The sequence below is a fragment of the Apus apus genome, chromosome 8, assembly GCF_020740795.1.
Source record: "Apus apus isolate bApuApu2 chromosome 8, bApuApu2.pri.cur, whole genome shotgun sequence".
Classification (NCBI taxonomy): domain Eukaryota; kingdom Metazoa; phylum Chordata; class Aves; order Apodiformes; family Apodidae; genus Apus; species Apus apus.
The window spans coordinates 3,320,444-3,332,804 of NC_067289.1; the positions used below are offsets into that span (position 1 = coordinate 3,320,444).

The following is a 12,361-nucleotide window of genomic DNA, read 5'->3' on the forward strand; positions in this document are numbered from 1 at the left end:
AAAAAGTTTAAACCATCCACACTTTTCACTTGACTTGAGAAGCTGAAGAACATCCAAAATATGCAGCTCTCCAGGAATCTGTCAACATACACTGGTGAGAGCAGGACTCCCAGAAACCAGCAGGGCTTTCTCCCCAGCATCTTCATGCAGCTTAGTAGCACACACAGTCTGCTCCACCTACAGCCAACCACCCTTCTGGTTTAATTCCCTGTGTCACTTCAGCTTTGGAGGTGGGCCAGTTCTCATGTACTCAGCTCTAGTCAACTAAGAAGATAACCTACATATTGCAACACAAATACCTGAGCCTGCAAACTTGACCTTCATTCTGTAAGCCTTGAACAAGGTAAAGCTCAGCTCTAAGTGACAGGACAGGGCATCTACACTTTAAACACATTCCCACCATACTTGCCCAGCTCTTGCTTTCTGAGCCCACTTGACCTCCCAAGCCAGCCCAGTGCAAAGGCAACTTGCATTCCAGGCATGCTCTGAAAGGATGCTGAGGGCTGCAGTCTAATCTAAGAATGGTTTGGGTTGGAAGGAACCTTAAATATCACCCAATTCCAACCCCCTGCATGGGCAGGGACACCTCCCACCAGCCCAGGTTGCTCAAAGCCCCACCTAAGATGGCTTTGGTGAGATGGACAGATGATGAGAATTTATTCAACTTTTTTCTTATACTTTTGACCTTGCTAGGATTTCTGTGAAGCACATGGATCCCATGCTCCTCAGTAAGTAAGATGCCATCCCTAAATAATCAGGGGGCTCAGCACCTCCAATCCTCCCTCATTTTTCCACAAGGAACAACTGAAGCACAGAACATGCTTAACTTGACCCTGCCTGATGCTGAGCATTTCTAACTCCAGAATAAGCACAAAATTCCACTCTCAGTCCTTTCACAAGTAATGGGGCTGGGAGATGGTGTGATCTCCTCAGGTCCACATCTGCCTTAGCCCACAGCCCTGCAGCTTTCCTCCAAAGGAAAAATAAAAAAAACAAGACCTCATACAGGCAGTCTGTATTTGTACTTGCTACAGAACCCAATCCCATCCATTTCCTATGGACGGCACAGCTTCAGTTTCCCTGATCCAGGGAGGAAATCTGCCCTTTCCAATCTGCCAGGAGCCATGCTTGAGGAGTGCCTCTCAGAGCTTTGGTCATCTGTTGAGATTCTGGAGAGGATCTGTGCTCTCCACCACAAGACACTTCAAATCTGAAGTCCAGGAAGGCAGCACAGGACTTCTCTGGGGAGTCAGTGGTTCCCATGCAGTTCATACACAAAGTCATGTGGCTGATTGTGAAGACAAAAAGGTTTTGAGAGAGGAAGCTTATTTGACAATACAAAAGAAACCTGGAATTCTATGCTGCACCAGCTACTCCCAAAGTTATCAGAATCACATGCCTCCCATGCAGAGGTCATTGGATCCAGTGTTTTCACACTACTGTGCTGTTAGCAAGTAGCTGTCTTTGGGTTTGGGTGCATTTTTTTGTGTGTTTTTTTGTTTATTTGCAGTCCCTAACATCTACTGTCCCTTTCATGGACAACACAAGACACTACAGAAAACCTACAAACACATCAGGACTTGCCTGATAGAAATCTCTATGTAAACATTTCCATTTCTCTTCCCTTGATTCTCCCAGCCAGACTGCATTTCCAATAGCAGGCAGGGGCTGTTTTCAGGGAGACTGAGGTTCCTTCACAGGAACACAGTAGAGTGTGTACTTTGGCTTTTGACAATCATCTCCAGGATCAGTCAAAAAGACACAGAAACACATTCACATCTAAGCAGTAAGAAAATTCAAAGCACTTGCTTGTCTGGAACAGTTAGCCTTGAGGGTTCCTGGCTCTGAGTATGAGAATGGAGAAGCAGCAACTGGAAGCAGCAGGCCCCATTGCAGTCCTGGCTATTGCTGGGGAAAAGGAAGCCAGAAAGAGAGGAACTCCCTTGTGATGAGTTGGTTCTGGCTCCCAGCATCAGCAGCGTGAGCTGGAACAAGGGAGACTCCCATGTAATGAATCTTCTCCAGTTGCCAATAGTGAGCAAAGGAGCTTGGAATGAATGACCTCCCTATGCAATGAGGTAACACCACCTCCTAAAGAGGAAGGGCAGGAGATGCCTTCTAGAATGGGCGAGAACCTGCCAGAAGGATATAATAAACCATGGCACTTCCCTGCCAGAACAACAGAGCACAGAGGAGCTCTCATTAAATCATTAAAACGGGGCACGTTGCCAAACCACCCACAGCCCTTTCAGAAACCATGCCCCACCTTGCAGGCCATCCCAGAAACATGCTTTCTCTGAGAGAAGGTGGCTCCATCTCATTCCTTTCTGCCCAGCCCTGTCTGCATATCTGTCAGGGCACAGTACCTGCAGTGAAGATCTGGGCAGCCACTGCCAAGAAGGCATCTGTCACCACGGTCTCAGAATGCAGGGAGATGTTCAGCTGGCGGGCGATATTCCGGTAGACATTGGGGCGAATGTATTCCAGCTCATCCCCTGGAAACAGAGAGGAGTCAGCACGTGGAACACCAAGACCTACTCTCACCATGGAGGAATTACAGCTGGGGCCACCCCCACATATCCCTCCGGCCAGAGAATTAAGCCCAGATCCACCTTGTTTGAAAGAGGCAGCTTTATTTCCCCCCTGCCACCTGCACCCGGCTTTCCTGGTATCTCCTTTGCTTGGGACAGAAAAGGGAATGGGGACAGGCTGCAGTAACTCCAGATATAAATCAGGTTCCCAGGTCAGATGCTCACCTTTCCTCCAACCCAGCAGCCAGGCCTCAGCTAAGCAAAGCCATCTCCTGTTTCTTCAGCAGTGAAAATGTCCACCCCTGTGAGCTTTTGAGGGATACGCCCTTTCTCAACACCCCATCAGACTTAGACAAAAAAAAAGCCTCAAGATGAGACTGACTCAAGAATGCTGGAGGCTGCTGAAAGCTCAGGATCCACCCAGAGCTGCACAACATTCACAGAGCAAAGAGATTATCAGTTCAGCTCTCACTCTCACACAGGCACAGTGTGACAACCTGGAGCTCTTTCTCTCTCCCAAATGGTTGAAGAGATGTTCATTTGCTTGGCTGACTCCTCAGCAACAAGATTCCTGACATGCAGGCACACAGATATGTGCTTTCACCTCCAGGCTGTTTTCTCCCCAGCTGGGAACAGTTGGAGGTGTCAGGCTAGCTTGAAGACCAAGGCAGAAATACCAAAGACAAGCACAGAACCTTCTTGCACATGTTTGAGCTATGGATCTTGGGCAACAGCAGTAAAGCTTTTCCTCTCTAGCAAAACAAAATATTTTTGAGCAGTAGAACTAGTAAATGCCAATTTCCAATGGATTTCTCTCTCTATAGGGGTTCATAGAGGGTTGCACAGCTGCTGTAGGAGCATTATACAATGCAAACATTGCATGGGACCAAGACCCTTTGTACACAAGAGTCCTATTTGGTTTAGATTTAAAAGGACACTGCATCCTTCTCCTGCACAAGGGTGCTCTGGAGCACCCAGGGGAAGAGGAGAGCTGTCCCAACAGCTTTACCTCCTCCTGCAAGACCCAGACAACCTGCCCTAGTCAGAGGGCAACTGATCCTACTGAAAATTTGTTCAGATAGGGACTGAAAAGGAAGATGCCACCCCAGTCAGGAGCTCGTTAGGAGTCATTAGCTACTGGATTGTAACTCATCCAACTGGTCTCTGGCACTCAACACAACACAGGCAAAGCCCAGCTCTACAGAATTCCAGACATGAGCTCTCCAGGACATTTGTGTGTGTGGGATTGTCCCACACAATCTGATGGCAAGAGGAAACCCTGCCAACTCATGGTCAGGCCTGATAAGGGGAAACATTGTTTGTGCTACTCACCAGCTGTTTTCTCCTTGCAGGGAGCACGAAGGCTTCCCTGAAAATGTGAGGAAATGGGAATAGCCCTGCCTGTGGTTAGCCAAGAGGGAGGCATGGGAGGCTGGGATCAAGCACTTGGTAGCCTGCCACTGCTAAAGCTCTTAACAAGCAGTGCCTGAAGGCCCCAGAGGAGATCAGGTTTGGGTTGGAGGCAGACGTGCAGCTAAGGCAGGCCCAGCACACAGGGCAGACAAGAGCAGGCAAGGGAGGAAAAGCACAGGAAAACATTTCCAGGCTCATGGAGACTCTCTGCTCTGGTAGCTGTAGGACCACTCCAGCAGCTCATTACATTGGTGCCAGTTCACTGCCTGTGTTCAGATGTCCAGCTGTGCACTTTGCAACATTTAGAACAATTTCTGTGCTTCTCCTCCTTCTTCCAGTAACCGCAAAGGAACAAGCAGGGCAGTGGTGACTGTTCCCATGTGCAGAAGCTCAGAGCTGCTGTGAAAGGGGCACTTGCCTGCCCCTTGGCCACAAGTTCACATAAACCAAACCACTGACACATGGCATGTTGGTCTGGGGTGTCCCATTTGGCCACACCATTAGGTTTTACTACCTCTGCCTCACTCATTGCACTAATTGTAGAAGGAATCATAGAACGGTTTAAGTTGGAAGGGACCTTCAAGATCATCCAGATCCAACCCCCTGAATGGGCAGGGACACCTCCCACCAGCCCAGGCTGCTCCAAGCCCCATCCAACCTGCCCTTCAACACTGCCAGGGATGGGGCAGCCACAGCTTCCCTGGTTCCAGTGTCTCATCTCCCTTACAAGAAGGAATTTCTTCCTAATGTCTCACCTAAATCTCCCCTCTTTCAGTTTGAAACTGTTCCCCATCATCATGTCGCTACAAGCCCTTGTCCCAAGTCCCTCCCCAGGTTTCCTGAAGCCCCTTCAGGCACTGGAAGGTGCCTGGAACCTTCTCTTCTCCAGGCTGAACACCCCAACTCTCCCAGCTTGTCTCCAGAGCAGAGCTGCTCCAGCCCTCAGATCATCTTTGTAACCTCCTCTGGACTCACTTCAACAGTCCTTCCTGTGCTGGGGGCTCCAGAGCTGGACCCAGCACTGCAAGGGGGGGTCTCACAAGAGCTGAGTAGAAGGGGAGAATCCCCTCCCTTGACCTGCTGACCACACTGCTTTTGATGGAGGCCAGGACCCCGTTGGCTTTCTGGGCTGTAAGTGCACATTGCCAGCTTCATTTTGAGCATCCCCAAGTCCTTCCTCACTGAGCTGACAGGCTCTCTCTCCCCAAGACTTTGCAACTGCATTGCCTGTGCCAGCACCTTTCCTGGCCCACCAGCCAGTCCATCAAACCCCTTTACTGCCTTGGCAAGTGAAAGAGAGCTAAGAAATACTGACTTCTCAACTCCACAGGCTTCTCAGCACAATCACAGAGGAGAAAAAAAAACTGGTCAGGCTTGTTACACTGCTTAGTAAGCAGCTAAGGACTACTGCTCCTGGCAGGTGGCTGGACACCACTCAGCCTTGCACTGGTTATAACTCCAAATGGGAAAAGTGTCCCTGCCCACAGCAGAGGGTTGGATCTAGATGATCTTTAAGGTTTCTTCTGACCCAAACCATTCTGTGATTCTATGAGGCAGGCAGCATTTCTGAACAAATGGTTTGGAAACAACTCTTCATCCTACTAAAGATGACTGCTCACCCTTCCTGTTGCATGGGTACCACATGGTGCTCTCCAAGCAGATATGCTCAGAGAGGGAGCCAAGTTCCTGCAGCTATCAGCCAAAATTTTCCATCTGGACATGAATAAGCAACAAGAGAGTCACCCAGGAGATGCCTGCAGTTCCAGTCTGCCACCTGCTTGCCCTTTAACATGCTCCTGGCCACCCACTGAAGATCTGCTTGAAAGCAAACAAATCTCAGCCCCAACCCAGGCAGAGAAGAAATAAAGGACAAAGACGCAGTAAGATTGACAGAAAAACAAACTAAAACCCCAAAGTCCAAATAATCACTGGAAAAAAAAATAAAAGTCAGCATAGGAGAGAAAAGTGAGAGAGAAAGAATGTATGTGAAAAGATCATTCAGTTAATAGAAAAACATCTCTGCCTTAAAATTGGGATAATTTCAAACATAAGTAGAAAGAAAGGAGAGTAACTGCAGAGACCAGCCTGGTCCTGAGTTGGTTAGGCCCAGCAAAAGGTTACTTCACCAGACTTCTTTTAACATTTGTGCAATTAAATCATAGAATCTTTTTGGTTGGACAAGATCTTTAAGATCATTGAGTCCAACCATTAATCAAACTCTACCCATGCTAACCCATGTCCTTCAGCACCACATCTACATGTCTTTTAAACACCTCCAGGAACGGTGACTCCACCACCTCTCTGGGCAGCCTGTTCCAGTGTTTGATAACCCTTTTGGTGAAGAAATTTCTCCTAATATCCAATCTAAACCTCCTCTGGCACAACTTGAGGCCATTTCTTCTTGTCCTATCACTTGTAACTAGGGAGAAGAGATCAATCCCCATCTTAGTACAGCCTCAGATGCAAATGCTAGTGGTAGTTTCCAAGCCATACGTGAACCAACATACCAGCCTGCAGGCAAAGAGGAATGCTGGAAGCAACTTCCAAGAAAGAAGGTGTCAGGATCCCAAACAGCACACAGCTAGACTTGAGTACACAGGAGGCTAAAATCTAATGCAAAGACCAGGCAACTGTCAGGATTTAGGGAGTGCTCCTGGTACAAGCTCAACTCCAGAACAGACTCTTTGTGTAACAGCCTACAGGCACAGCCTTCCAATCCCACCCCCTGCAGCCCCAGCAGCCACCTGGCCATGAGCAGGGCTGGCTAGTTTGGGCACTGAATGGCAACACTAGCCTAGTACTCCTTGCTCCAACAAAAAGCAAGAACACTTACATCTTCCTGAATGATTAAGACAGGCAAAGGAAAATGAAACACCCTGTCATTGAAGAGTAGCTTTTGTAACATCTCCAACACACACGGTCTAAGCAACTACCCCCAGATTTTACATCCTTGCAGCTGGGGGAGCAACTGATGAAGCCCAAATCTAAAGGTAGCAGTACTCTACTAGATGCCAGCCTGGTTTGTGTCACAGCAGCCAAGTCACCTGCATCTGGCAAAAACCTGGAGGACCTGCTAAAAGCTGAGACCGACTACTGAAACTACTGTGGAAACTGTTACATGGCTAGAGTCTTATGCAGATAAACTTAGTTTACTGTTGGGCTTTCTTGGACTGCATCATGCTTCTAAGTTGCTGCAAGTCCTCAGAAAAAAAGGAGCTCTGCAGTAACACTGTGCTGAGCTGTGCTCCAAGGGGCTGAGGAAATGCAAGTGAAGGAGCTCTTCAGGGAAGGTCACCAAAACCAAACCTAAATGCCCAAAGCAGCAAAGAGAAACCTATCAGCACATGAAAGGACTCCTGGCACTCATCAGTTTCAGGAAGTTTACTCTGATCTGAGCTGCTCCCTAGGGGATTCAGATCACACCCATGCCCACAGGAACTCACCTAGTCGCAGCAGAATGGTGGACACCTCAGCCAGCTTACCCCCAGGCACTGGGACATTGTACTCAGGTTTGCTCCAGCTGACACCTGCTCGAATTAACCTCGAATTGATGTAGTCTCTGCAGAGAGCCTTAGCTTGGGACACGAGCTCCTTGTCAGTAGGAGACCTGTCAAAAACCTCCATCACCTCTGCAGCAAACACTGAGGAGCGGCGTAGCACTTCCATCCTTGGCTGCTGGACCCACACACTTGCTGGCAGGCTGAGCTGATGCCTTCAGGGAGAATCTACAGGAACTGTGTAGGAATCCTCCAGTCTCTTGGTTTGTCACAGCTCCCAGCAGCTATTCTCAAAAGGCCAGTTTTTTCATTCTACCTGGTGAATAAAATAATCTGTAAGTCTTCTAGCCTTGTATCATGTTTGTAAAAGATCAGTCTTGGTGCATCTTACAGACAAGGGGCAAAGTCTTCCATATTTCAGCCTCTCTGACTTCCACTGGCAGCACAACCCTCAGAAAGGCTGCAATTTTGAACTATCCAGGTGTTTCCTCTTTTCCACTTCAGATTTCAGCAGTCCTACAATTACCCTTCAGAGAGACTAAACAGCCAGAGAGTGGAAACAATTCACACAATGCACAGACAAGCTCAGCTTGTTTCAATTAAACTGGGGGGGGGGGAAATGCATCCCAAATACCAGCTATAGTAACCTCAACCAGATGTCAACAGACATTCCAGCTCAGTAGGATCTTTCTGGAGAAGTAGCAGGAACAGGGGTGCATTTGAAATGTCTCAGTGGAGACAGTTTATCACATTCTCATTTAGATTTTAGTTCAGCCACTCTCTTGTTTTGGTGTGTTTGCTGTTTTGTCTGGTTGGTTGTTTTTTTTCATAAACGTGCATGCTACTCCTCAAAAACCTTAACAATAGCAGAGAGAGCAGAACAGAAAAGCAGATTTTAAAAAAACGTTTTCAGGTGTGAATGCCTAAAGAGAAAATTCAAAATTTCTTCAGAGGCACCTGAATTCAATCTGGTGATCTGACATTTTACCCAGTGCTGCTCTTGAAGTCAGAGCCAGACCAGCCTTTATTCAGATGTTAGTAAATGTATTTTTCCATCCCCAGTTTTTAGCCATCTACTCCCAATAACAAAATAAAGCCAATTATTCTGGTTTTCCCAATGAAAAATATATTTACCTCTCATGCTGTGCTTTTTTCCCCCCTCAGAGATTTCTTTTAGGGTTTGGTTTCATGTCTCTTTGGAAGATCTGCAATCAATGAGCACCTGGTTTAGGATTCATAGGATACTGTCACCCTCTGCAGAGCACCAGCCTCCCCTGCCGTGCTCCGGCCAGTGCTGGCTGCTTTTCCACCGGGATCCTGGGCAGCTTTTAAGGGAGCCAGGAGGCAGAGGAAAGCTTCTAGCTTTAGCCTTGTAAGGAAGATGAAATTACCGGGAGGTGGGGTTGCTATGGCCAGAGAGCGACGCTTTCTCCTCCCCCTGCTTCTCTCTTAAGGAGGTTCTTTGTTGGTCTCGCAGGGGCTGGGCTCAAGGACTCGCCTGCCCCAAAACTGCAGCTGCTCAGGTGCAGAAAATAACGCGGTGGGTTTGCTGGTAGGAAATAGTTTGTCCTGAATTAAGTGCTTTGCGGGAGCATGTCTATTTCATCTCAGTGTGTTATGAAAACCAACGTATAAAAGTTTAAGGAAGACATTTCCATGAGTTCCAACGTACTTAGAAATTAATTTCAACCCCAGCCTTTTATAGTGACATTATTGTATTGGTGCCACAAAGCTCAACTTGTTTTTCCATGCATGTGAGGTAACATTTCAACTCAACAGACCACCTACAAACAGTGGGTTTATGTGCTATGACTTGAAGCAAAATAGATTTTAGAAACAGAGCTTTTCCTGCAAACAAGAAATCCTACCAGCCCAAACAAATTCTGCCCAACAAACACCAGTTTGTAGGTTAAGGGCCTGGCTATGTGGGATGTCCAAAACACAGCCTTTCTAAAAGGACATCAGGAGCAAGAGGTTGCCATCTCTTGCTTGTCACCTTTAGAGAAGGGGCAGAGGTGAGTGCACCTCTCCAAGTTGTAGATCACAAAAAACCCCCCAAGCACAAACCTGCACCACTGCCAGGCTTCAAAATTAAGTATAAAACTGAACAAATGAAAAAGCTTTCTTATACAATACCTCAAATACTCAGGCCAGTAGCCAACATACAATTCATGCACAGGCCAAATACAGAGGATATATTTTGTTCTGCCATTAACTGGGTTGTCAGAGTGATTTGCTGCCTTGAGAAGGGGCTGTGGTAAAGCCTGTTCTCCCTCTGTCACCAGATCCTCTTTCTGACCTGGGAAAGGAGTTAAGGAGTGGTATGTGAATGCAGCAATAGTCAGCTGGGAACCCCTGGCCATAGTGTGGTATGATCATGTTAAGATGGCAACAGTGACATCTCCAGAACTAGAAGCATTTGCTCAAAGATCCTCTCAGAAATTTGGTTTTATCCACTTGCCTGCCTCACATTTAAGTATAGTCACTACAGACAGAAGCACTTCCCTGAATCAAGACCCCTGAGATCCTATGCTACTTAATGCCCATCCCTAACCCACCCCTCCTCTGCAGAGTGATCCTGATCATGTCTTGGAGAAATCATATTTTTGCCTTTGCAAAATGCAATGGCTGAAAAAGCCACGAAAAACTGATGTCTCCACTCCCTGCAGCAGCTGCCAGCTTGCAACAGTTGTCATATTTAAAATGTCCCTATTCAGTAGTGCTCTGAAACAAAGATGAATGCTTAAATATCAGTATGGCTAAACTAATGATAATGTTTCCCAGGATTCTGGCAAATATGCAAGTGCCACAGTGCCTCCCAGCTCCCTGTGGGTGCCAAGCCCATCCCATATGTTCCCTGCCCAACTGTCATGGTATGCAGCACCCCCTCAACTTCCACCCTGCTGCAAAGGCACACAAACTAGAAACATGAATGCTGTGTAGAAGAAACCAAACTTTGTATAAAAAACTCAACAGTCCGTTGTGTTCTACCTGTATTATTCACATACTGAAAATACAGCTTCACACTGAAAGAGACCTCTATAAGTAAAAATAGATGAAATAGATGAAACCACAGCATATAGCGCTCAGCTGACTGCAAAAAACCAGGGTGTTATGACCTCAGAAGCTACCAGGAGGAACTACACAGTGTAATATATAGGTCCAGTGTTCAAAAACATCTGCAGAATAAGAGCTTCAAGAAGCAGAGGGATGACAGAGACATAGCTCATAGCCAGAGAAACCACCTCACTAGCCACTGCCTGCTACAAGGGGTTTCCCTTCAGAGAGAACATGCCCTGGTAAAACATTGGCACTGAAAACCTTTTGGCCAGAGTGTCTACAAGGCTCTGAAAGACAGCTGGGTGCAGTAGCTATTCTGCATGTTTGGGATGAGGTAGATGCATATGCCCATCCTTGCTCAAGAAAGAAGGAAAACCCCACCAGCTTCCTTAGTGGTCTCTTCCTTGGCTCCACAGCACATCCTGGTTATTTTTCAGAGCATTCAGGAGAGATCTGCTACAGGTCTTGGACCATCAGTTCAGCAAGAGCTAGGAAGCTTCTTAGTGCTCTGCTTCTCGTCCAGCCTGCACATCTCCAGACTCTAGCACTGCAAATTTGGCTTGACAGAAGCAAGTATCTGGCCATTGACCCACTTCAAGTGATTCAAGTTATCTTTAGTCATATGTAAGAATCAGCAAGCAGGAAAGCTTGTTTGAGGTCACAGATTTTAATCTGGGTTTATATTTGCTTCTAAAAGAGGGCGAGTCTCAGACTTGCAGGAATCAAGGACCTGTTTATTTGCATCTGAACACGTCTTAATGTTCAGAAGAAAGTGATGTGTATTTAAGCAACTCTACAGCTGATCCCAGTCAGAAACCTGAATGTGTCCAGAGTGTTTCCTACTTAGTAGGTATTTTTACTTGCTAGTGCATGCCCCCTTGAACAAATGCCATTTTAAAAACAGAAATATAATTATGCCTTTGTGTGCTAAATTAAAGTAGCAAACATGAAGCTGAATATGTTTTTAGAATGCAGAAAAGAACCTGAGGCAAAAACCCCACTAAACTCACAAGACAGAACACTTCTTATTCAGCTACTGAACTGAGTCAACTGTTGAAATGAAGAAACAGCTTGAGAACAACAGTTTTTTGTGAAGATGAAGTTAAAACTTCAGAGGAATTTCTCTCAGAGAAGTCTTTCTTATTGAGCTAGACAGTTTGTGATTTGATTATGAGGAGGCAGAGAGGGAGGGTGAAAAATATATCTATCTGCTACACATTGGGAAGACTAATTACTTTACACAAAAAAGCCTAAATAACCTCAACATAAGCAATGCTTGTATTTTGCAAGACACTCACATATCACTCTGCTGGGCCTTACATCACTTCAGAATTTCAATAGATGCATACAACTCTAAACTATTTTCTATTTACAGCAAATAAAGGGCTTAAACTGGACTTAATGATGTTAAGGGTGTTTTCTGACCTAAATGATTCTATGAAATATTTATTTACCTACATGAATAAACTCTAGGGAAAATTTGCACTAAAAATTCCCTTTAACATTCCAGAAATTTCACTCAAGGGAGGCACACACAACCTGGCAACAAGAGTGCAATATCCCACAGGTCATACAGGGGACAAACATCAGCAAGTATCTAGCCAGCTTAAATCTGAAGTCAGTCAGCAGCAAGGAAGAGGTTAATCAGGGAGGTGAGAATTAGAGGAAGTGTTTTCAAAGAATAAAGTAGAAATACATGAGACCACAATACTGGGCAAGAGAGGTATCTCATTCAAGTGCCTGGGTTCAGCTTGAATGCATCATCACTTCAGTAATTGCAAGGGAAGGCTTTGTTAAATACCTGATGCTGTACTAACTAACACAGCTTCTTGATTTAAAAGAAGTGGATGATGCTTATCA

General features: G+C 46.2%; 1 protein-coding gene across 9 annotated transcripts in view; it reads right to left on the reverse strand.

Moving 5' to 3' along the window:
- The window catches only part of BOK (BCL2 family apoptosis regulator BOK), a 29,672-nt gene that overhangs the window by 11,892 nt on the left and 5,419 nt on the right, over positions 1-12,361 (reverse strand). For 4 of the 9 annotated variants that reach the window (XM_051627028.1, XM_051627027.1, XM_051627024.1 and 1 more), the window contains 2 exons: positions 7,388-7,757; positions 2,367-2,495 (listed from right to left, as the gene is read on the reverse strand). In XM_051627028.1, the coding sequence (XP_051482988.1) occupies positions 2,367-2,495; positions 7,388-7,610 (352 nt within the window). In that variant the 5' untranslated portion in view covers positions 7,611-7,757. Of the gene's footprint in view, positions 1-2,366; positions 2,496-7,387; positions 7,758-8,575; positions 8,863-12,361 lie in introns of those variants that run through there. The other 5 variants (XM_051627023.1, XM_051627022.1, XM_051627029.1 and 2 more) reach the window with 4 other exon arrangements.